A 26546-nucleotide genomic window follows, 5' to 3' on the forward strand; every position below is an offset into this window, starting at 1 on the left:
ATCACAGGTTTCAGGTTTCTAATCTGTGAGTCGTAGTGTCGCATAAATAAACTAATTTGTGTTGTCTATTTGTATTTACGCAAGGTAATTTAATAAATACGTACGTACAATAGTTATTGCTGCTAATTACTTCAGTAAGTGTTTTTACGATAAATGATGGAATTAGGTTTTTGTTAAGTGCGTTATTGGTATTTTAGAATAGCATCTCGTATTACGCGAATCCAGAGTTCCTATTACTTTTTCGTATGGTAAATAGTACAAGGTGAAAATTCATTTCGTGTGGATTATCAACATAATGAATATGTGAATCTAATAAGAATAATTCATACATTTAATGTGTTTTCATTGGATTTTAGGAACGAGTTTACAATACCGGACCACTCTTCAATTGCTATGAAATTTCGCCTACTCACTAATTGAGACCTCCTAATCACGAATCTGCATGTAATAATTGGCGGTCGAGTATGGATATCGATAAAAAAACGAAATAAACTATGTTTTCTTAACGTAACGTAACCCTACAATAAGAACAGCAGCTCCACGGAACACGCCATTTCCCCCGAATGGGTGTCACTTATCGCACAACACTGTAGCAACATTGTGTTCTGACGTCACGGGAGAGAGCTTTTTCATGTTAGGCAATACAAGGTAACGCGTCTCTTAGCGAAAATATTCATTTTTCTTTGTATTTATGCTAATGGAACCTAACCTAACCACGTAGGCATTCCTCGTTGACTAACTGCAGTGAACAAGCCACTGGGTGATGAGATTGTCACATCCCTACGCCATTGACTTCCTAATGCCAGTGGCATATTCTGAAAATTTGACCTGGTTTACTGCAACAATTCTTATTTATTGTATATATTTATTATACATGAATTAGATATAATAGAAATAAAACACCAATGCAGGCATGCAAGTAAAACAAAATCAGAAGCCCAACAGCTTCAAATTTTCTAGTAAATTCTCTGTATATATATGAAAAAAGTTGGTTTACCAGTGGTAAGCCAGATGACATGGGAGAATACACCACTTCCTAACACTCTGATAAACCTTGCAAACAATGATAAGGCATAACTTACACCACATGCCATCATTTCTCTAAGTAATGAAGACCAATTTTTGCATGTACTTACTTTGCTCTCTAGCTTTTACCACATCATGTGGCTTCCTCAGGAGATAGGACAAGAATAGTCAAGGTTTAAGACATGGAAGGTAAGTTAAGGTTAAAAGATAAAAGACAGTGCAGTGACCTGTCACTCCTTCCTACTTCATATCTGGCTGGACACTGTCACATTGTCTTTTTCACATGGTGGCGACAGACCTGAAAAACCGGGAAAAGTCAGGGAATTTGAGGTGTCAAAAAAGGTCAGGGAAATGTCAGGGAATTTTGTCCTGATTTTTTATTATTATTATTATTATTATTATTAAAGATATCATTATTGAACTGCACGGGAACAGGAAATCTTGTTGCTAAGTTTTAGTCTCAACTTTTAGGCCCCTGTTATGCACAACACAACCACGGCACCAGAAGTCAGTGATGCCAGGAGGAGAGAGAGAGAAAAATTTCTGGAGGGGCAGAAAAATGTGTTAAGCCTCTAAATATTACTTGGAAAATGCATTGAATTATCATTTTTACTTATCCGTATGGGAGTAGTAAGGGGACAGAACTGTCCAAAAATGGAGGGGATGGGAGCAGGTGGCGCCATCCGATAGTTATCTGACATCGTAGTAAGGCATTTTGTTGGAAAACTGTAGGAACATATGATTATTGTCGAATACCGCCACCCGACAAAGTATCTCACTTCAACATGCGACAGAAATTGCATGCATGACACTCGTATGGAATTGAATTTTTGTTGGATGTTGCAGTCCGAAGACATCCAACAAAAATCGCATGCATAAACAAGAAGAGCTTTAGACTCCAAATATGCTGCTGGAATTTTATTACTCTTCTGGCTCACTTCACTTTATTTAATGTAGCAGTGTGTACAAAGGTTTTCTTTCATCATCCTGACGTATTACTGGTTTCGCACAAGTTAACATACATTTACAATGACATTGTACTATTCTTAGATATCAAGAAGAATCCAACAAAACGGGATATCATGAAAAAGTGAAACAGAAATCTGCATTGGTGAATGTTGTAAAAATTGGCAAGTGCATGCTCCGAATCTCAAATTTACTGCAACACTAGTATTTCAATGAAATTAAGGCCACTCTCTGTCCTGTCTGTTTAAACTTGTAAGGGGTGGTCATTTATCTCTCACTGAGCGAAGTTAATGTCCAATATTATGAAATAAAATACTAATAATGAATACGTAAATATTTTAATATCATATTTACTCGACTAGGCCATGTTTGTGTACATAGAACGTGCAAGTTTTCCAACATTTTATTCAAAAGTAAACTACGGGGTGTTTTTTTTAGAGGGATAGAACATGAACATTAAATAAAACACCTCAAACTCGTGGTACTGGCCATGGTATTGGCTTTATTGGAAAGAGAATTGTATGCCATTATTGTTTAAAGATGATTTCGGGCATATGGGCATCGTGGCTGGCACGAATAAAGCGCAATCTGGAAGTACAATTGTCGAGCAGCTGGGGCCGTATATCGGCAATCACGTGGCGAATGTTGGCTTCCAAGTCGTCCATCGTCTCAGGTTCATCGGCGTAGACGAGCGACTTCACATATCCCCACAGAAAATAATCTAAAGGTGTTAAGTCACACGATCTTGGAGGCCAATTCACAGGTCCATGACGCAAAATTATGCACTTATCGAATGTGTCCTTCAATAAAGTGATTGTGGTGCATGCTGTGTGGCATGTTGCGTCGTCCTGTTGAAACCACAGCTCTTCCACATTGATGCCAGTCAATTGGGGAACGAAAAAGTCCTGAAGCATGGATCGATAACGCTCTCCATTGACTGTCATGTTCTGGCCGGCAGCTTTTTTGAAGAAATAAGGACCAATGATTCCACCATCCCATAAAGCACATCAAACAGTCACTTTTTGTGGATGTAAAGGCATCTCAAGAATGGCTTGTGGATTTTCGCCACTCCAAATGCGTCAATTTTGCTTGTTGACATAGCCATTCAACCAAAAATGGGCCTCATCACTGAATAAAATTTTGTGATGAAACTGAGGATCACGGGCAATCTGGGTTACGGCTCAGGCACCGAACTTGTGACGCATACGGTGGTCAGGCAGCTTCAATTCTTGCACGAGCTGGATCTTGTACACTCGTAAACCAAGATCTTTCCGCAAAATCTTCCATACAGTGGATAACAACTTCTTCGGTGCGCACTGTACGCCGTCTCTGTAGATGCATCGTATCAATTAGTTAGAGTATGTGTGGTGCGAAAACGTTCCATGGTTCGTCGAATAACTTGCTCGCATGGATGCTTATGTCGTCTGTAGATTGGACGTAGCACACGGTACGTTGCGTGCACTGAACCATGATGTTTGTAATACAGTTGCACAATTTGCAGGCATTTTTCTGGCGTAAGACTATTCATGGTGAAATGGCACACCACACTGAGCACAACGCCGCTGTCAGCTGTTCACTTAGCTGTCGTGGGCAGCAGTGTTGCCACGTCGAAAAAACAAACCTGTAAAAAAAAAACACCCTTTATAATGCCTGTTACACATGGAATAATTCCGACAGCCACATTAAATCATGTATTTCCCATGATTTTTTCAACTTCTAACAAAACCATTTGCTTCACAGAGCAAGGTGGCAGGGTTCTAACAGGAGATTGAGTGCGTATCTACCGTCACATGGGAGCCACATCTTCAGTATTTTTCGCGCGAGAAATAGTGGAGCTCAGTTGTTAGGGCATCTGACCACCATGCGAGACACCCAGGATCGATCCCCTGCGAGGGAGAACCAAGATTTTTTCCACCTGTTCAAACTGCTCTGGTGCCCACCCAGCGTCATATGAAGCTGGTGCCTGGAGGAAACTTTGAGGGATAAAGGTAGCCAGGAGCATGGTGCTGTTTACATCACCCCCACCTTCAGCCATGATAAAGAAAGTGTGGGGCTCTAACTCTACACCTCAGGGGAGCACTTTACTTTTACATCCTCAAAAATCTGTTCCAAGATATCAAACTGTCACGAAAATACGTAGACCATGTGACCTACAATTTAAAATAATAGTTTAAAAGCACAATGGAGTATTAAGTTTTGGTATATTTGGCAGAAAAATGTTCTAAAACAAGATTGCGAATTTTGCGAAACGTAACCCTAACAAGTCAAAAAAGGATTTTTGGTGCCATAATATATCGGTATCTGTCACGTGAGATTAATTTTTTTAAATTTTTTTGGGTGCTTCACCACTTATGGTCATTATGCATCCTTCAGTATATACGGAGAAAATTCCATTATCTAAAACACTTACCTTAAAATTAAATTCATGATTGGGAAAAGAGAGACGCGGTAGTATATAAATACGGAGAAACTAGTACTCACTTTTATCCGCGAAGCTGTTTTTTCTTCTTTTTCGATTAATTTCAGTGGCCACTGCCACCATCCTCGTTGGAACTTGCTGCGCTGTTGCTTGGCGTGCGTCTTTTGTTCGTAGTTCTCTGGCTGCCGTTAGGTGCGCTGTGCATCTTGGTGCGTCGTCTGCTATTTCCGGGCAATAACTGCTGCAGTAGTGGAATCCAAGTATGGTGCGCTTGCCCGCTATCGATGTTTAGTTCGTGCGGGAAGTGCATTATGGCGTGCGTTTCCTTGATTTTGGTGTCTATGAGCGTGTGGGCAGTGTGTTTGACTCGAACCTTTTGAATTTTATGGCTATTTTATTTGATATGTCTAGCAAGACCAGTAGTGGGTTGGGCTTTTTTCGCATCTGCTAGGTGCTGTTGGATTCTTTCATTGACAGATCTGATGGACCTGCCGATGTAATGAGCCTTGCATTCACACTCTGCATCATATACACCTGGGTTGTCAAGGGGGGAGAGGAAAAAGAAGAAAAAACAGCTTCGCGGATAAAAGTGAGTACTAGTTTCTCCGTATTTATTTATTAAAATTAAAAAGGGGATATGGAAAATAACTTTCTCAAAATAACTTCCAAGATATCAAACTCTCACGAAGAGGCGTAGGCCATGTGACTTACGATTTGAAACAGTAGTTTAAAAACACCATGAAGGTATAATTTCAGGTATTTGCCAGAAAATGCGCTAAAATGAAAATGTGAATTTTGGGGAAAATAACACCAAATAGTAAAAAATATAAAAAAATACACCAATTTGAAAAATAATAATAAAAAATCAAGGTCCCTACCGATTAGGCATAAATACAGATAAAACAAGAATATTTAGTTGTAATTTATTGCATTAGTAACAGTGAGTCCCAACCTAATTTTCGGCATAATCACCACCGTTGTTCTGGCATTTGTCGTAGCATGGTACTAAATTTTGTATGGCCATGGCATGTGTGTCTCACAGCAAAGACTGGAACTATCTCTACCACAGTGTAGCTGTCAAATCGTTGTCCTGCCAGAAACCTCTTCAGTTAAACAAAGAGATGAAAGTCGGTACATGCAAGGCCATGGCTGTACAGGGAATGGTCCAAGATCTCTCACCTGAAGTGATGCAAAGGGCCCGCGTGTACTTCTTCCGTGAATTGTCTGCACCATCGTCTGACCATACTATCACTCAACGACATCCAGCCTGCACACCTCACACGATTGCTGGTGGCTCTGTGCCAAATTCTGAGCATGCAAAAATCTGATTATTACACGTAGCCTACATCGCAGTCGGTGGGAGACTGTATGAGAGCAGCAATCTTTAACCTAGAACTGTCCTAAAAGTGCTGCATTGAAACTGTACCAGATTACAGCTACATGCCACTTCTTCCTGCCTGCATGTGTGTGTGTCACTCTCTTACCACTAGTGCTGCGTATAGGCACCATTGGAGCTTTTTTCAGGATGCCCCTCGTATATGAACTTTCAGAAGCTGTTATTAACAGAGTGTTCCTGTTCGAATGTGTGGTTAGCTAAATCAGGTACCTATACAGTGCAATTCAATAAATTCCTTGTGTTAAATTTCTAATACCTACATACCCTTTTCTTCAGCAATAATGGTATAACTGCGTGATGTCAGTTTCATAGTACTTCACTTGGATATACTGTACTGAAGCTGAAATCCCATTGATAATGCAAGGAAATATTACACTTTCTTTTGTACAATTCAATTGTTTCACTTATATACAAGAGTTAAGTTGTTTGCTTTACAGAGAAGAGAGAAGTAGCTTTATGCATCGAAAAATGAGTCTGTACTCATGGTTCTTGCAAGCAGAGGGTTCCAAACCTCAGTGGATATATCAACATATAATACCGAGAATGTACACTGGCTGACAAAAAAAGTTAAGCACCCAGAAGGAGTGGTTTGACGTGAATGAAACTACATATGCTGAAAGTCCATGTACCTTTATTGAACTGATTACAATATAGGATGCAAGACTCAAGGCCGTTCGCAGTTACAGGTGAAATAGTGGCGCCAGGTCAGTAGGGTGTCACACCCCCTTTGGCCGCAATGCATGCCCTTATGCGGTTCGGAATAGTGTCAAACAGCCTTTAGATCCTCTCCTGAGGCACGTTCGTCACCAGGTGTTGCAGCTGTCCCTCCAGATCCCGCAGGTTGGCAGTAGGACCAATGTCATCCCACACATGTTCAATGATGGAGAGGTCCGGGGATCGTGCTGGCCTCGGGAGGACCTCAACATGCTGTAGGCAGTCCATAGACACATGGGCTGTGTGTGGGCGTGCATTATCTTGTTGGAACACTGTCCCAGGGTGCTGTGCCATAAGGGGTAGGACGTGTGGACGCAGAATGTCTGAGACCTATCGCTGTGCCATCAAAGTCTGCCGAAGCACTATTAGAGGTGACCTGAACACATAGCCAATGACTCCCCACACCATGATGCCAGGGGTCACACCTGTGTGTCTCTCCACAATGTAGGCAGGATGTGCCCTCTGCCCTCGACGACACCACACCCGCACACGATGGGCATCGGAGGTCATGGAGAAGCGGGACTCATCACTGAACATGATGCGATGCCATTCGTCCTCCGCCATGCCTCCCGAGCACGGCACCACACCAACCGCAGGCGTCGGTGTTGTGGTGTCAACGGCAACCGGCGCATGGGGCGGTAGGACCCGAATCTGGCGGATGCGAGTCGTCGAGACACTGTGCGGGAACTCACAGGATGTTGAAGAGTGTCCAGTTCATGTTCTCGGATGACGGGTGCCGAAGTTGTGGGATCCCTTACTGCTTGGAGTGCCATACGACGGTCCTCCCTCGGGGTGGTGTTTGTTGGTCGACCTGAACCTGCACGACGTGCATGGGTGCCCTCATGTACCCATTGATTCCAACATCGGGCCACTGTGACATCTGAATGGCTCACATGCCTGGCAATTGCCCGATACGACCAACCCACCTCATGCAGTCCCACAATGCGGCCTCTGTCAAATGCTGTCAATTGCTGGATCGGCTGTCTAACGCATCTGCGAGGCATCACTGGTGCTTCGTTTTCCTCTGAACTTCGTGCTGCACTGTCTGACTCACAGCAGGTGACTGGTCCCACCTTATCAGCAACACTAGGTGACGTCACAAATGCCCTCTGGTGGGCGTTCTACACATTACAGATCCTTGTACATCTAATCATTTACTCACACATCAATGGTATGCATGTATACCGAAATGGGGTAATCTTCGACCACTCCTTCTGGGTGCTTCACTTTTTTTGTCAGCCAGTGTATAAGGAGACTGATAAATTACAAATTGTATTTCTTAATCAATCACTCTTCACTCTTATCTAATTTAGTCGTAACTTTAAAAATAATCAAGTATTTTATTTTAAACTTACTGCGTATGATAAAATTCCGTAATCCTTCCCTGGCTAATTTTCCAAATTCACTATTTTGCTGTTTGAATTCAAACCATAGAGAATAGAGAAATTGAGTCAATTTCTTAGAAGATAATATTGGTACGTAACAAATCCATACCTGTATCTGTATGGGTTTATTATTTTCATTTGCAAAAACATAGATTTAGTTTAGTTTGTAATTGCCAGGGAAAAATGTAAATTTTTTCCTGAAAAACCTGGAAAAGTCAGGGAATTTAATTTCTGCTTGTTTGTAGCCACCCTGTTTTAACCTTAACTTACCTTCCCATGTCTTAAATCTTGACTATTCTTGTCCTATCTCCTGAGGAAGCCACATGATGTGGTGAAAGCTAGATAACAAAATAAGTTCATGCCAAAGCTAGTCTTTATTACTTAGTACTTGCAAACAATAGTAAACATTCAGAACTGTTATCACAAAAGATCGAACTTTCAATTAGATAATTACATTAAACCAACTAGATGGAAAGCGGTGTTCGAGTTCAGAAGATTCAACAGATGCCTGTCTGCTGCTTTAAACGGTCATTTGATTAGTTAGCACGCACCATGTGACCATACACCTTACATACACATGCAGATAGTGCAGACACCAAATACACTACTTCACTCCAAATCAACGAACTAGGCTACGACTCTGTGTTGCACCGTGCAACCAACTAGACGCTTCGGTGCAAAGCAAGTCAAAAAGTGCAGCGAAATAGATGGGGCTATTGTGTTACACACACAATATATATTACTGTATTTACTCGTGTAGAATGTGCACTTTTTTCCAAGATTTTTGCTCCCAAATACTGTGGTGCATATTATGCACGGAATAATTCGGACAGCCAACATGAAACCGTACAAGGTCATTCCATGATTTTGTGACACTTGCATTGATTTTTCATGATTATAAAACACTATCATGTTATATATCGTTGTAAAGCTTAAATCCTGTAGTTTCTGAATATGGCAACAGTATTCCATTCAAGATAGTGACACTAATGTGAAATGCGGTTGAAATAACTTCATCACAAAATGAAGGAACATTCTGATTTTTATGGTACTTTGGATGAAAGAAATCATAAGGAAAAAGAAAATAATAATTAAAATGTATTACTGGCCAAATAATATTATATATGTTGAGTGTGTAAATGCTTTAATGGAAGAAATCTTGTGCTGCTAACTGCTAATTTGAGGATCCTGAATGTACCTCATATGAATGTTATGTTAGTCATGAAAAAAGTACATATTTTGGAAGTTCTTGTTTTTAGAAAAAATTAAAAAGGGAATGAGCAAAACCTTGTATAAAAGTTTGAAGGCCATTTCCCATGATTTTTTACTTTGTAATGTAATGTTCTGCGATGCCAAGAAGAGCAGTGCCATTCTGGTGGAATTTGAGAATGCACCTTCCATCACATGGGATGTGTATCAGCAGTATTTGTTGAGCAAGAAATAATAGAAAATAACTTCCTGAGCACTGCAAATTCATAACATAATTTTGATCTCGCTGTCTACTACTACAGAATGAATAAGGTGGTTAAAGAGTGGCAGCTTTGCGATGCTAAACACAGTGGAAGGAGAGGGGGTAGGTGGTGTGGGTTGGTGACTCATGGCATACAGTAAAGTAAAGTAAAGTAAAAAAAGTAAAAAGTAAAGTGCTCCCCTGTGTTTAGCACCACGCCATGAAGGCGTATAGGGGATATGGGGGTAACGCCACACACTTTCTTGATCCGGTCGTGAGTGGGGGTGATGTGATCAGCATCACGCCCCTGACCGCCTTTACCCCCCCAGGGTTTCCCCCAGGTACCCGTGTTATTCGACGCTGGGTTGGCGCCGGGGCATAATTAATTTTTGGTTGTTTATATTTTATTTATTAAGTGAAATTTTTAATATAATTTGTTCTTTATTTTTATTAATTCTATAAAGGTGGTGTATTAAACTAGGATTAGATTCTTCTCCTCTTGGTCCACATAGCAACACGTGATTCATTGAATACGTATGATGTCATTCACTCTTGATCAGCATAACAATAGCTTTACGACCTACAACTTAAAAAGCTATTTCTTGAAACTGGATTATACTGCACATTATATATGAGATATAATTGATTGTCACTTTTCCCTATCATTATACATGCGTAAATACGGTATTTTAAATTAAATATGTGGGTTCATACATTTTTATATTTAAACTTCTTTAATATACAATAAAATAAACAACAAGTTATCACAACAGCAATGTAAGATTTGAAATTATAACCAATTCAACCCATAAACTCTTCATAAATTCAACTCTTAAACTTTCTAATATATATAACAAGTATGTACCAATTGTATGAAACTACTTTAGTCATGGAGGACCCCCAAAAGGTAATTTATCAGTACAGGTCTCTGCAACCCCTGAGCCTGTTCTAGTGGGCTCTCTAAGTCTGCCTAGTCTGTGTAAACAGTCATTCATTTTTAGTATATTTTTATGCTCATATTTTGGTGTAACCCCCCCCCCCCCCCATGCCTATTCTGCCTATTTACACATGATTCTTTTAATTATACATGCACTCACAAACATACCAGGTGTGCCGGTTAATAATACTGAATTTCGTCGTTGGATGGCGCTGGAAGCAAGAGTTGGTGCACAGTCTCAACTGTTACGTTAGTGTGTTGCCACGACAGTACCTGTCAAAACGCCGTGGATGTACAACCAAGTGCGAGTGATCGTGATATTGGGTTTGTGTGGGAAACATGTTGACCTTCAAACCAAATAAGGAGCATGTGCAGCACGTCCTACTTTTCTTGTTCAATCAAAAGAAAAACGCGAGTGAAAGCCATCGTTTCCTTGTGAAAACATACGGTGACAATGTTTTAACGCAAGATGCGTGTGTGCCTTAGTTTCGACGATTTAAAAGTGGTGATTTCGACTTGAAAGACAAAGATTGCCCGGGCCAGCCGAAAAAATTCCAAGATGTCGAATTGCAAGCACTGTTAAACGAAGACGATACCAAACGCAACAACAACTGGCAGAGAAGTTAAATGTTGGTCGCCAAACCATATCTGATCGTCTTCATGCCATGGGAAAGATCCAGAAGGCAGGAAAATGGGTCCCACATCATCTGAATGACAGACAAATGGAAAAGCGAAAAACAGTGTGTGAAGTGTTGCTTTCTCAGCATGAAAGAAAGTCTTTCTTGCATCGGATAGTGACCGAGGACGAAAAATTGATCTACTTCGAGAACCCAAAATGCAAAAAGTCATGGGTTGACCCAGGACAACCTTCAACATCGACCGCAAAACCGAATCGCTTCAGAAGGAAGACAATGCTGTGCATTTGGTGGGATCAGAAGGGTGTGGTGTACCATGAGCTTCTGAAACCAGGTGAAACAGTTTTGGTTTGGTTTGATTTGGTGTTTAAGTCCACTTTATGCACAGTAAGGCTAATCGGGACTGAGCCTACAGTTAAAGTGGGATCCGAACCACTATGTGCCTCCACCGGGTATCGAACCCGGGACCCCTTGATTACAAGGCTATGATGCTACCAGTGCGCCATCGGGGAAGCCCAGGTGAAACAGTAAATGCCGTTTGCTACCATCAACAACTCATCAATTTGAACCATGCATTGATCAAAAAGTGCCCAGATTGGGCGACAAGACACGGAAAAGTGATTTTGCAGCACGACAACGCCTCATCACACACAGCGAAAGGTGTCAGACACACCATTTCTGCACTTGGCTTGGAATTCTTGCCCCACCCGCCATACTCACCAGACTTAGCCCCTTCGGACTACCACTTGTTTTCATCAATGGCTTGCTGACTGGATCACTTCAAAATGTGAACGATTTTTCTGGAAGGGCATCCACAATTTGACGGACAGATGGGCACAATGTATAGCTAGCGATGGCGCATACTTTGAATAAAGCATTTGTTGCCTTTCTCCCCAGATACACTTGTTTTCTTTCGGATCAATTAAGAATTATTAACTGGCACACCTGGTACATGCATATATGAGGGTCGTTCAGAAAGTCGTACCTGTTTCTTTTTAGAAAAGAAAGTTGTCAATTAGAAAGAATTTGAATTTTAAAGAGAATTAGTTTTTATTTTACTGACCTGTTACAGAATACATTTGGTCATTTTTCTACATAACTCATCACCATGATTCAGGCATTTGTGACAACGTTTTGCATGCCTTCATCGTAGTAGTCTGCTGCCAGTCTAATGAACCAGTTTTTAACAGCTTCCTGGAATTTCTTCTTCGTCCATTCAAAAATAACTTCAGAAGTGGGAAGATGTGAAACCTAAGTCTCATCACCCGTGACATTGTGGTCAAGAAGGGAGTCCTAAAGCCAGGGAAGTGCTTCTTAAGTTCGTCAGATGTGAAGCATCTCTGGTTCTTTATGAACTCGTCAATTCTCTGCTGCAAGTTCTCTGTAATGACAGATGGATGCCCAGACCACTCTTCGTCGTGAATATTTGTCCTTTCTTTGTTGAACATTCGGCACCAATGCCTGACAGATGATTCATCCAATATGCCCTCACCATACACAGCCTAAATATGATGATAAATCTCATTGGGACGAATATTCTGTGCATTCAGAAATCGAATCTCTGAATGCACTTCACACTCGGTGGCAACTTTAATTTTCTGGTTCATTTCCGACGGGCCTAGCAATCATGCAACTATTTGTAACAAGACAGGACTTTACCTGGAACACGGCCGAGGAATGATTGAGGGAAAAGTGAAGGACATGGCTTTGTGCGCACTCTGTGGGCAACCATGTAGGATTTATAATTTAGACACTGTTCAGTAAGGACTGACAAGTTTGGCATATTCAGTAGAGAAACTCAAAATTAAGGCTCTTAATAGTTATTCATAAAAACTGTAAGGGATGTGATCTCTGTTTTCATTTTCCGATTACAAAATCACACTTAAATATAACAACATCTAATTTTAATTAATATCTCATCAAATCAATACGAAGTCTGGATATTAACTCTTATTTTTATTATTTCAGGCATAGGTAAATCATGGATGAAGTTGAAAAACTTGAGCATCTTTCTTTGGTGTCCAAAATTTGTACAGAACTTGAGAACCATCTAGGCTTAAATGACAAAGATCTTGGTAAGTGCAGTATGCAGCCTTCTTTTGAATTTATATGCATGTAAGTGCACCTGAATGAATATGGTTATTTGAAGTACCAACTTCCAGTACTGTGGAGCTGTATTTTTAGTAAATAGCTACCTGTAGTTGTTGTGCATGAGTTAATCATTTTCTCCCTGTTACATATTTGTGATTCTCTCTAATTGGAATATTTTACAATATGCAACATTATTGTCCATGTGAAATTCCTCACAAACAATTTTTTTAGCATATAAGCCTATTCAGTAAATTTGGTTTGAAATATGTTAACATATTATCATTTATCACACTTAAAGTAAATAAATATTTTTTTTTACTGTACAATTTCTTCCAAAATTTCCTTTGTAACAAAAGGAACAGAACTTGTTCGTTCATTAGTTGCAAAAAGTAATGTGATGAATTATTACAGTATTGTTATTATAGTTTGTTTTTAAATGCTGAACCCAGAATAAAACTAAAATTTAGGGCTAACAAACACACTTTTACCATGTACAATACATACTTGAGTAAATTACAAGAGAAGAAAAATCTGTGCCATATTTTTTTATCAAAAGAAAGAATTCGCACAAGCAACAACTGACAGGCAACACATGTTGCTTGAGGTTTTCATCAATCGAACGGAGGCTTATGTGGCCTGCCATGCCTCTACTGTGTAAAATGTTCATTCCCAAGTGACGGTTGTCGCTTTGGTATGAATTACATTGATAAATCTAATTAGTTCTTAGTTTGTGAATTATGTTTTTCTGTTATCTTTCTGTAACATTAGTGAACAATGTGTTCTTATTGCTCTGAGGTGCTATTCAGAATCCAATTTTTGATAGTAAAATGTACTTACTATTCCTCCAATCAATATACTGTAAATATATTTGACTTCAGTATGTAATTTCCTGTTGATTAATGACTTACTGATCACTTCCTGTGCCCTTGTGCAGAATGATGTTTCCATCCCCCACTAACACATACATGTTTCTTGGCAATTAGCTTGAGCTCACAATTGATGATTAGTTATATTTTAATCAGTAGATGACAGAACAATGCAGTTTTGTACACTCCTCTGTTCATACGCTTGAACCGAGAACAGTGAGTGTTCAGCTGGACACAGTAGCGAAGGTGGCGCTTCTGACTCAGGTGACATAAACATTACAATCTCCATCCAAGAGAAACACATGCATGGATGATGTACTCACCACAATAAATTCCAAACTTTTGTAAGTCTCGCACAAAACCTCCATGAGATAATTCTTTAAAGTCAGGTAAATTGGATGTTGGTCACCTCGCTTCCACGATTTTCATTTCCACACTTTTCTCCCTCGAGCTAAACGAAGCTAATATAAATTGCTGAATAATACACTCACCTCTTTGGGTTCCCCGATGGCGTAGTGATAATGTCGCCTTGTAGTCACGGGGTCCCAGGTTCAATACACGGTTGAGGCACAGTCAACGGTAGTTCGGATCTCATGAAACTGTAGGCCCAGTCCTGATTAACCTATCTGTGCAAAAAGTGAACTCAATAACCCAACTCAAACAAGCAACAAACCCAAATTCATGTTCATTTCGATTAATTCAGAACACAAACACCAGCAACAAACACTCACTTCCTCACAGATTCTTTCCCCAGCTACAAAGCATCCAAACAAGATCACTGAAAAGCTCTGAAACAACAGAAAGTGATACTGAAGCATACACGGTGCTTCATTTCTTTCATCGCTTTGCAGCATGGCAAAGTTTGTGTAATCATTTAGTGTTTATGTTTCAAGAATATATTATTGTTTGATTGCAATCTGAGTGTAATTCCACTAAACATCCATAGTTGAATCAAACCTATGGAAGACAACATTATGGTCTTCCACTCCAGAGACGAAGGTTTGTGTTACACCGCAACATGCAGTAAGTGAGTGCAATTTCCTAACCTTTTCCAAGTCCACAAAAAAATATTTTTTTGGTCCTACATGGTATATACACACATTTGTGCTCACACTAGCATTGACATATACACAGCTATTTCTTGACCTGCTGTGAGTAATGACCACTGCTGCCTTGGTTTTCCGCAGTTTCTGTCTTGCTCTGCATGTATACTTTCTTTTTATTTACATGAAAGGAACACTTCATTCACTAGTTACTACTTTGTTTAGAGCCCACTTTATTCTTAGATACGCTAATCAGGACTGGACCTACAATTTAAAATCTCTGCAATGTGCCTCCACTAAGAGTCAATCCTGGACCCTTTGATTACAAAGATCAAAGTGACACTGTTAACCACTAAGTGTTCTGAATGTTTTCCTTAAACTTCTGTAAAACTTGTGAAAAATTGTTATTTATTTTATTTATTTCCAGCTGAATTCATCATATCCCTGTCTGAAGAGAATGATACTTTTGATAAATTCAAGAATGTCCTGGAGAAGAATGGAGCAGAATTTTCAGTAAGTACAAAGGGATGAGCTATTTTTTTTAATTTTTTTTTGTAACTGTATTATAGAAATAAAATGACCTGACAAGCAATGCATGCAATTAAAAAGATAATTATAAATATGTAGAAAAATCATTCACTCACTTTTAAAAAAATGCAATATGAGCCAATCAATCTACAATGATTTTTCTATTTTTTGGCAGGATTCATTCATTGCCAACTTACTTCGAATTATCCAACACATGAAACCCAAAAGGAAACCAAAATCTGGCAAAGAGCATGAGAAAATAAAAACCGAGAAAGATGTTTTAAGCGAGAAGTTCCCAGGTTTGGCAATACCCAATGACTCCTCCGCTCAAGGTAATCTGTCTGAGGAAACACATCGGAAACCCAAGAAAGAGAAAGCTAACACAGAAGAGGAGAAAGTAGTCAATGATGCTATGGCACTGTTTGAATCACTGGCTCCATCACAACAGGGGTAAGCGTAATTTTTTTCTAGCATTGGCATTTTTGTCATGGTAGAGAAAATTATATCAGTAAAATGCACATGCTGATTTTGCAAGTTAGCAAACAGTAATATCTGAGACTATCAATAAAAATATGTAGTTGAAGTTTGAGACTGACGTCCCAGGTTTACACTACCATACAAAAGCAACAGTGGATTTTTTAATTAAAATTATTTTAAATTAGACTACTCTTTATGAATGTGAACTTTTAATTTAGAGCATTTATACTCTATAGACTGACAGCGAAGCTCGGTATTGATAATAAAACAAGTCTCAGGCACCAGACATCAGCGGTTTACAGACGCAACTGAAATATGCTGAGCAGTCAGCTTTTGGTATTTATTTGTTGAGATACAATAACCAGTTATGTTTATTACACTTGACATGATATTACCTACACCCAATTTTTTTTTATTATTATTATTCTTTGTTACTAAATATTGCAATATCTTTATTATATAATACTAATTTTTCCACACTAGGCTTTAACATCCTCACACGATCGTTGAACTCGATTAACTCTAACCACTTACTAAATCACTTAACACACTGTATTGCCCCTAAACACACTGTAGGCTAATTTCCTTTTTTTTTTGGGGGGGGGGGGTAAATCAATGAAACGTAACTCCTGTCGAGCTTCTTCAATTTCCATTGATTCTCCTGGAAATGCACTGTTCACAGATGTCCTTTTAATATTGTTTAGAATTTGTGCACTATTGTACCTTATGAAACTTGTGAGAGATGTATTTTTTCCTCTCAACAGACACCTAGTAATATAAGTTTCTTCACTCTCATTTGACACAAAGCAGTTAGCAACGAGTTACAATCTTCAGTCAAAAACTCGTATATTCTTCTTAGTAATGACACTAAACTTTCGTAGTGAAGATCTGGTAAACTATCCTCTGTAGTTCCAGTTCACTTGTACCAGATTGTTAACTTAACTTGCAATTGCAATATCAAATACTTAGTTCGTGTTCATGCGGATCTTATCGGTATCAACCTCCTTGGCAGACTGCGTAACGAACAACGAACTCCAACCATTGCAAGAAAAAATGTTAAGAGCTTTAACCGCCTTTTTTCCGAGCGAGGGTGAGTCAACTTTTACAGAGGTGTATGTCCAAGATCGGTTAGAGTGAACTGATACAACTTTGAATCAGTATGAATAATGAATACTACCATTACAACTAATGATTACAACTTCTTATTACTTGATTAGTGGCGTGTATAGTGTATATAGTTGGTTTAAAATAAAATTAAGATTACTCTTTCAATTACACTTGCAAATAAATGTGACTTAGGTTGCTAGTGGAAATTTTATCTTGCCAATTTATCATATTTTTACTTTTAAATGTTCATGTATGAGATTAAGGGAATATGTATTGAAATTTTTTTATTATTCAATTTTGTTGTCCAATTTATCAAAGTACTGTACAGATTATACACGCCCTGAAAAAAGCAGCTGTTAATATGATTAATTAATTATTTCATGTACCTGTACCTTGCACTACTTACAAATATTTTTATTCTTTATATATTAAAGGAAGTTACAAGAACCTTGGATTATCAGAAGAGTATGTTCATATTCAAGATTATCATAAAAGTCTGTTAATTTTTTTTACATGTGAACATTTTGCAGGGTTAAAAGAAGTAGAAGCCATTCCCAGAGTCCTAGTGTAGCTGAGAGATTAATACGTCAGTGCTTGGGCATAGAGGATCCCAACCGAAAGTCAAGGAAGAGTCCTTCCAAGAATAAGAGAAGGAGTACGAGTAGAGACAAGAAGAGAAGTACCAGTAGAGACAAGAAGAGAAGTACGAGTAGAGACAAGAAGAGAAGTACTAGTAGAGACAAGAAGAGAAGTACCAGTAGGGATAGGGATAGGCACAGAAGAAGTCGAAGTAGGGGAAGAAGACGAAGCAGAAGTAGAGGCAGGAGAAGCCGAAGCAGAGATAGACGGAACAGAAGTAGAGAGAGGCACAGCAGAAGTCGGGGAAGGAGGAGAAGTAGGGAGGGAAGAGGAAATAGGGAACAGATAAGAAATACTGACAGAAGTCGGAGCAGAGACAGAGACAGGCGACAAGAATATGATGACAAATCAGATATTAGGTATTGGTCAGTTAAAATTAGGATTTTATATACTGTGTGTTTCATAATAGAGTAAACAACTTTAAGAATTTATTTCGACTAAACTATATGGAATACAACGGTGATATTTGTTTTGTATCAATCAGTAACATTTCAAGTTCCTATGAATGTCTACAAGTGTTCAATGTGGCTTCTGCCAGTTATGTGACACACATCCCATTGAAATTCGAGTTCTTGCCACACTTTTCTTGTGTAACACCCTCCAAACTGTGGAATGAGAAACATCACCCAATTCTCAGCTTGCTCGCCTTGTTGATTTTGATGGTCTGTGTTGGAGCACTTCCTGCATTTTCCAAGTTAGGTGGTCTTCCTGTATGTTCCTTCACGCACAAACAACGAAATATTTGTGCTACTGGTAAATTGATTTTATTGTTGTCGCCGGTTTCTTGTAGGTTGAACGGTACCATCGCTGTACAGTCGTTGCGGACTTAGTTTCTTGAAACTTTAAGACACAGCTTGCTTTTTTTGGACCTGCAAAAGTTGCCTATTTCTTTAACACTACACCAGCAACACAATGGCCGTGTTTACAGAAATCTTGCACATGAAAACAAAATTTGAGGTTTTTCTCATTGTTATACGTACAACAAACCTGATAGTTGTGTTTGAGATAATTTTTAACAATAAACCTGATAAGTTGTTGACTCAATTATGATACATGCTGTATTACATTCTCACTTGTGGTGTTACCTTTGTTGTTTATAACTTAGGAATACAGATGCATAAAATGTAAAATGTGACTTGTGATTATTTAAAGAAAGTGCCCTGAAAACTGCACACCCTCATATGTTTTTCTTTTTTTTTTTACTTTTACGTTACTTGTCTGCCTCTTTAGGATAATTGCAATGATGAGGTTAAATGATGATTAGGTGAAAATGAGGAAGGGACCCTCACAAAGACACACTTGTGCTCAGGCTTGGGGTTTTATCTGGAACTTCAGCAGCAGCATTGCACTGAAGAAGTCATTTTTTTCTGCATTAATGTGATTTATACTCTTTAACAGGTTTCGTTGTACATGCTTTTCAGAGTCTGTAGAGTTGAAATGCTACTTATGAACAGTAGTGTGCAATGTGCATTGAAACCTTGATTTTATGTTCTCGGATTTTACATTAAGCCTGCCTAGTCCCCTGAAAAAAACATAAAATCAGGATTCCACTGTATTTGTGTGTATAGGTGCTTGTTCCAGACGTTATACCAGCCAAATAGTAATTCATCTAATTAGACACTTTTCTTGTAATTTCCTTTATGTACATAATCTATCACTTAGTAAAGCACTAGGAAGTACACAGTATTTCAAACACAAGTAAATTGTGTGTGTTAATATAACCATGTGTGAATTTGGAGATATATGGGTCATAGTAACAGTAATAGTAAAGTTAAATCTATATAAAATATCAAAATAGAAATAAATATTGTGAACCTAAAACTTTGTCCAAGAGGTTACAATTTTTTTTAAACTGTACTATTTTACTTGTTGAAAAATTACATTTTGATAAATCCAGTTTTTGGCTTCACTTAAACTTACAACTTAACTACAAGTTGTCAGCCCCCATGGCAGAGTGGTTAGCACATTGCGCTATGATGCCAGGGGTCCCAGATTCTAATCCTGGCCTGGGCATGGATGTTGGTGAGTGTCCATTCATCAATTTCATCATATCATCACTCATCCCCTTCTTCGCAAATTAGCCAAAAGTGGAACAAGAAGTGATGTAAAATGAAGCAAATCAATCAATCAATCAATTAACTACAAATTATTTCTAATAGCTATTTCAGTTAAAATTCTTGATGCTCAATAGTTATCCAATTTAGAGAAGAGTGTTTCATTTCCCCAGCTGTGCTAAGATTATTGAAATGACATGGTCTTAAATTTGGAATGGTTTACATATTAACAATCATATATCTAGGAAATAATCATGTTGAAATATTTATCCTATCTGGATGATCTCAGCAGATTATAGTGCAACCTCAGTTATACATTTGTAGAGATCTATCACTAAAATACTTTCGGTAAATGTAAAATCTGGGAAATAATTATAATATTTTGCAGTGTTGAGACCGGGAAGATAAAGTTTGTTATGTTGAAAAGGTTCCTTAATTTTAAGCTATACTTAATTTGTGTATGTAAAAATTTGATATGCTCTTGCAGAAATAAAAGAAGTGGTAGTTCTGAGAAGGACAAAAGGAAAAGGCGTTCACATAGTAAGGAGAAGAAAAATCAAGATCTATCTCTGGAGCATCAGCCAGCCTCTGAACCTGAGGTTGGAAAGGTAATGAAATATTTTTTCTATATTGCAATTTCAGAGGGATCTTAGTCATAGATTTTTCAAACGCTCAATGCTAGAGATAAAAATCTTGGAAAATGTTTGTAATGTTGCTTTAATTGTGGCTCTATTGTATTTGCTTCTTCCTTGATGCAGACTCGTTATATTTCATTATAGGGCTGAGCCGATGATGACCAGTGTGTGTAGGCATTAACCAGTATTTTATTTATTAAAGGGAACTGGGTATGGGGTTAAGTTTTAAAATTAATTTGCTACTTTATGGTGAGCATGTAAGACAGGGCACATTTCTGTACACCTCATTTTAATAATTTCAGCAAAATAATAACTTCCGTACAATAAGATCATAAACTCAGATGAAACCAAAACTGTACGAAAAGCTAGGCAACATTATCAATTAACTGGATTCTTATGTAATTGATATGCAGTAATATATGCATTTAGACCAGTTGCTGCACCCATATATGGATATATATTTGATATATGGAGAAAATTTCAAGGTGTTTCAATTTCATTTTGGATGCAGAGAGAAAGAGGGAATGATTTTCACTCTGGTGCTGCTCAAATTTTTATTATCTTGTTCAGGAACTTTTTATGGAAACATATTCTTTACCTTGTAACCTGCCATATATCATTGGTATCATGATTGTTTTAATAGTTATAAAACCATTACTTGTGACATAATTGTCTAAAGTTCTGTAGGCAGTATCAATTTGTAAGGTTTTCTTGTAAAAATATTGGATGGATAGAAGTAAGTCAAATCATAAGTTTATAGATGTAAGTGTAGAGATTTTCTAATATGTTCATTGCCATATTTTCTTGTTTAATATTTCTGCAAGTATTCACATCTATTCTTTCCCCCATAGATATATTCTGCTAAAGTGGCCAATGTCGTTCCATTTGGTTGCTTCTGTCAGCTTGAGGGTTTACGCAGACGCTGGGAAGGCCTCGTTCACATTTCTCAACTTCGACGGGAGGGTAGAATCACCAATGTTGCAGATGTTGTGACAAGAGGACAAAAAGTGAAGGTTTGTATTGAGTCTAGTTGTTTATTAACTCTTGTGAGCATAGATTCTGGGAGTTAAGTGTGTAGTTACTATGTAATATTTTTCCTAACATTTTGATGTTTTTGTTCATGGCTACAAGTTGTTTACTCCACTGATATCCAGTACCAACCAGCAATGGTAGATTCATAGTGGAAATGACAGTCAACATCTAATAAATTTGTACCTGAGGAAGGGAAGGTTAAATTCAGCTGATCACACCACTAAAAAATGACTGAAATCATGAATGTCTGGTGGCCTGCCTCCACGTTTACCTATGTGCCTTCATGGCACAGTGTAGCGACCACAGGGAACCTCATTTTCACCCAGGAGAGATACACAAATATTTCATTGCTGCTTGAAAAGTTGTTTGTTTGTATGTGTTAGTAGTTTGTTTGATTCATTTGCTTTATTTTACTTCACTTTTTGTGCCCCTTTTGGCTAATTTACGAAGATGGGGATGTGTGATAACATGATGAAATTGATGAATGGACACTCACAAACATCCATGTCCAGGCCAGGATTCGAACCATAGCATCGTAGAGTGAATTGCTAACCACTATCTGTGCTATTTGATATTGTAATGCATATCACAAGCCAATAGTATGGACTGGTTTTAAACACACACTACTAGTAGATAGTACATACTACACAATATAGGAAAACCTCGTTAATACGATATTGGTTAATACGAAGTACCCTTTAATCCGAAGTTCTTCCCATTCCCCAGCCGATAACATAGGATTTATAATGTATTTCAGTGCAGATAAATCGAAATACGGATAATTTTTAATACGAAGTTGTTTACAAGAGCCTTCCGCAAAACTGGTTTCACTTAATTCGAAGTAGACACCTGCGTAAGTCAACAAGAGAAGATTGAATGTGGAGAGAGCTTGGACGTTACTTTAACTTGACCTTGACATGTTTCCTTGTCCTAAGAGCTGCTGACAACTCGAGGGAAGCAGCCCGAAATGCCTGCTGGACATTGACATTCTTTGTCAATGTGCATGGCAGGTAAAGGTTTTTCCCTGCTGAATACGCCACCTTGGAAATATTCACCAGTGCTAGATGAGAAATGCGAGATAAGATTGCACGAATGTTCCAAAATACAAGATGCGTGGCGCCTGAAAGTCTCACCCATCTGTCTAGCTCTGAGCTCGAGATACAGCAATTTCCCGTGAGCGAGCAACTTTTGGCCTTGTAGCCGACAACTTCCAGTAACCACTTTCATTAAAAGCGTGTTCTTTGTGCCCTGTAGAACTTCATAAAAAAAAGGGGGAAACTGTTACAGATAATCAAAGCCGCATAGGCCAACTAAAGATCGTCAACCCGCTTAATGCGTTGTCATCTAGTTTTTCTGCAAAAGTTGACGTCGAACTTACGTATGTTGCAACTCCAGTTTCCCGCTTCATACGTTTCTTAACTGTACCGGTCATAAAATTTGCCAAAACAGTGTTTTGTTGTCTGAGTGACTTCTCCCCTTTATCTATCAACAAATGGAAAAGGGGGGGGGGGGTTCCTTGCTAATTGTTTCGGCCACGATTTTCTTGCTCGTGTGCGCACATGGGTTCCTTTCCTTTGGCGTCTAAAAAAAAGCAAACAGTTCTGAATACTTTCTTCAAACCGAACAAAAACCGCAGGATAAGTAAAAGTAAAGTGACCTCCTTCCTTCTCCTACAACAGCTCATTATCTGCCACTGGTGTGCATGGTAATGTGATAATTGCAGAATTCAGGTCCCTCTTTCTTGTTTGAATGCAGCTGTCTGGATAGGAAATATTGTCCGTATTATTGTCTGTTTCTGTTGCATGGTAAAAGGTAATGCAAGGATCTTTTTTTTTTTTCACACTGCTGATAAAAGTTCGGTCTTCGACAACTGCGTTACCTTTAAAATGCCGATGATTTCCCTTCTGCCAGCTGCTACTCTAACTTCCAGTCGGTCTCATTGTGTTTATGCTGCAGCTGGCACCAGTGTTTAGTCTACCGTCTGGAGAGCTCTCGCTTGCCGATAACTGCAATGACTCATCCAGTGCGAAGGAATAAGGGTTATTGTTTTGAATCTCGCAAAGCCATATAATTCCCGCTTTTCTTCAGAACCATTAGTGTGCTGCTGTTAAAAGAAACAACAAAAAAAACCGCAATGCTCAATGTAGGAATACGAGAGGAAACATTTTGGCGGAGCGAGTGTTTGACCTCCAGAATACTCCTGAAACCTACAATAAATTGTTCGATTAATCTGAAAATATGCAAGTTTCGTAAAGCTTGACTTTAGTTCATTTTATGCTGATGAGCTAAGCGGGACTAAATATACTGTTTAAAGTGGGATCCAAACCAGAGTGATTATCGAGTGTGGCACTGTTTAATGTGTCCTAGGATACACATTCGGTGCAAACAGATCGCAAGTTGTGTGTTTACTTTTTCAGAATAGATTACAATGCAAGTTGAGGAAGAGTTTGAATTGATCCCTGCAAAGGGGGAGGGGGGGTGGAATATGAAGTTAACTGAAGCAAAGAATACATGACTTCTTTTACGATGTGTTTTAGACAGCCGAACCAGAACGAAATTTACAGACCCGATTTTTTTGTTTTGTTTTGTGGCAGGGAAAGGTTGTGTTCTCTCCCAAGAGAATCTTCTCTTACCAGTTAATCCTGTAACGGACAATGTTCTAGTGAACGCACATAAAATCCAATATACATTCTGTCCGATTATCTCCAGTCTCTTGCTCGCGCCAGTGTGACTACTGTCAAGATTCTTCCGAGTTTCACTTCTTGCAATAAACGAGATTGTTTTCCTTTCCGTAGGTCTCCATGCAAACGGGTTTCTTATGAACTAAAATTGTAAGAATTTTGTGGAAGAGCAACGACTTGCACAATTAAAAGAAAATACCATTTTTAAAAGACTTTTTGCCACAACATGCATTCCGTGCATAACCGGTTGTATAACTAGGCAGGATAAATGGTGTTAACCGTCTCCTTGGAATCTTTGTGTCCGCGTTAAGCTCCGTGTTCTCATTTTGTGTAACATTTTTACACTTACTTTAAAACGTACAATATTTTTATATAGTACATATAAAGCTTATTTTCTGAGCTTCCACCAAGTATAAAACATCCTTTGTGGTTGTAATATATACTCTACTTTATTTACACCTGAAAACGGGTGCCATCTTGAAAAGTTTGGATAACTCGAAGTCGTTTAATACGAAGTTGACATTTTTTGGTCCCTTGAACTTCGTATTAACGAGGTTTTCTTGTAGTATGCTTACTGCAATTACGTTATAGTATTTATAGTTTAAAATTGACCAGTGTTAATAGCTTAACACTGTTATAAGGGTATCACAAAGTGCGATAGTACCTAGGTAGATATCTTTGTTGTAGATATGTGATGAAAATGAAGCTAAGCAGGGAGCAATATTGCAAGAAAATTCTTTTACATTTTTCAGCATCTTATACTATACTTTGATCCTTTACGTCCATGTGAAGATTTAATTTAATCTGCCTCTTTACAAGTTACCTGATCATATTTCTTTATTTGCAGGTTAAAGTTCTTTCGGTCACTGGCCAGAAAGTGTCTCTGTCCATAAAAGATGTCGACCAAGATACAGGGGAGGACCTCAATCCCACAAGCCACAAACTTCTTGTTCCCAAAGAAAAGTAAGTCAGTTTGTATAATCTTGTCTTTTAATATCCACAGTTAGTTTTACTTGATTGCAGTCAAATTTCTGTTCAACATAAATTCAATTGTAATATATCATTGAATTCTTGAGAGGAAAGCTGGAAGTTTAATGAATACATTGAGATAAAAAGTTGAAAATTTGAAAGCAGGGTGCATGGCTTATTTAACTGAAATACAGTACAAAGTATGGAATAGTTAGTTTTAAGTATAAAGCGATAAACATAAATTATATATATTATATCATATAAAATTATGAATATATATAATTGCATAATGGTGTAGGGATGTGATGACCCCATTGCCCAGTGGCTTGTTCACTGCAGTTAGTCAACCAACAGAGTTAAATGGTCAATATTTTGCTCTGTTGGTATCTACAGAGCTGTCCTGTCATGGCTCTATGAGCGTCCCACAATTGACAGAAGTGGGGTACGGTTGGTGGACTACTATGTGGTCCTTCCAGCTAGATCTGAGGGATCCGCTGACCAATGACAGGTGTGGTCCTCCATTCATATTGGGGGTTAGGCGTAAAGCTGACAACTCTCCACTGTAAAAATACATGTCAAGAAACAGCAATATGAGGCCTTGGATGTTCCCAAGGTAAAATATTCTGGAGGTAAAATAGTCCCCCATTCGGATCTCCGGGTGGGGACTACTTTGGGAGATCCATGGACTAAGGATAAGATCTACATTAGGAATAAGGATATTAAATTAGGCACCTGGAATGTTCTGAGTCTTTACCGGCCTTGGCCATTTCAGTGTACAGTTAATGAGATAGTTAGGTATAAATTAGATGTAGTAGCTGTCCAGGAAGTTAGGTGGCCAGGAGAAGGTAATTGTAATACTAATAATTATACTTTTTTTCTATGGTGGTACTGAAAATCATAATTTTGGAATAGGTTTCTTCATAAATAATAGAATTATCTCATCCCTTAAAACAGTAGAATTTATTAATGATAGGATATCATATGCAGTTTTACAAAGTAGGTGGTGCAAAATTATTTTAATAAACATTGATGCACCAACGGAAGATAATGATAATACTAAAGATGATTTTTATACAGAGTTAGAACAGGTCTTTGATAAATTTTCCCAGTACGATATGAAATTTCTGTTAGGTGACTGTAATGCACAGATTGGCAAAGAAGAGGCATTTAAACCTACTATTGGTGAAGAAAGTCTTCATGAATTAAGTAATGATAGTGCTATAAGATTAATTACTTTTTCAACCTCATAGAATTTAATTGTGAAAAGTACCACTTTTAAACATAAAGATATCCATAAATATACCTGGTCTTCTCCAGATGGTAAAACTCATAATCAGATAGATCATATTCTCATTGATAAGAGAAGGCATACTAAGGTCTAAATCACCAACCCTGAGACCTTCTGTAAACAAACGGTCTCACCGATTCGATGTTTCACTCCGCGTCAGCTGATCCATGACCGCAATCATCTGCTGTTACACTCATAGTTCGCCGCA

General features: G+C 38.4%; 2 protein-coding genes across 3 annotated transcripts in view; both read left to right on the forward strand.

The window, feature by feature from the left end:
• Positions 1–26546, forward strand: part of LOC145986500 (coenzyme Q-binding protein COQ10 homolog A, mitochondrial) — a 169836-nt gene that overhangs the window by 16907 nt on the left and 126383 nt on the right. The gene's annotated exons all lie outside the window — the stretch shown is intronic.
• pea (ATP-dependent RNA helicase pea) overlaps positions 16–26546 on the forward strand; it is a 103103-nt gene continuing 76572 nt past the window's right edge. Inside the window, exons 1-8 of one of the 2 annotated variants that reach the window (XM_083120572.1) lie at positions 16–84; positions 12897–13003; positions 15356–15441; positions 15632–15906; positions 17571–18038; positions 20221–20341; positions 21220–21381; positions 24929–25044. In XM_083120572.1, the coding sequence (XP_082976698.1) occupies positions 12910–13003; positions 15356–15441; positions 15632–15906; positions 17571–18038; positions 20221–20341; positions 21220–21381; positions 24929–25044 (1322 nt within the window). In that variant the 5' untranslated portion in view covers positions 16–84; positions 12897–12909. Of the gene's footprint in view, positions 101–12896; positions 13004–15355; positions 15442–15631; positions 15907–17570; positions 18039–20220; positions 20342–21219; positions 21382–24928; positions 25045–26546 lie in introns of both variants that reach the window. The other variant, XM_083120573.1, reaches the window with a different exon arrangement.

This window comes from Lepisma saccharinum, chromosome 4 (assembly GCF_977018435.1).
Source record: "Lepisma saccharinum chromosome 4, izLepSacc3.1, whole genome shotgun sequence".
Taxonomy (NCBI): domain Eukaryota; kingdom Metazoa; phylum Arthropoda; class Insecta; order Zygentoma; family Lepismatidae; genus Lepisma; species Lepisma saccharinum.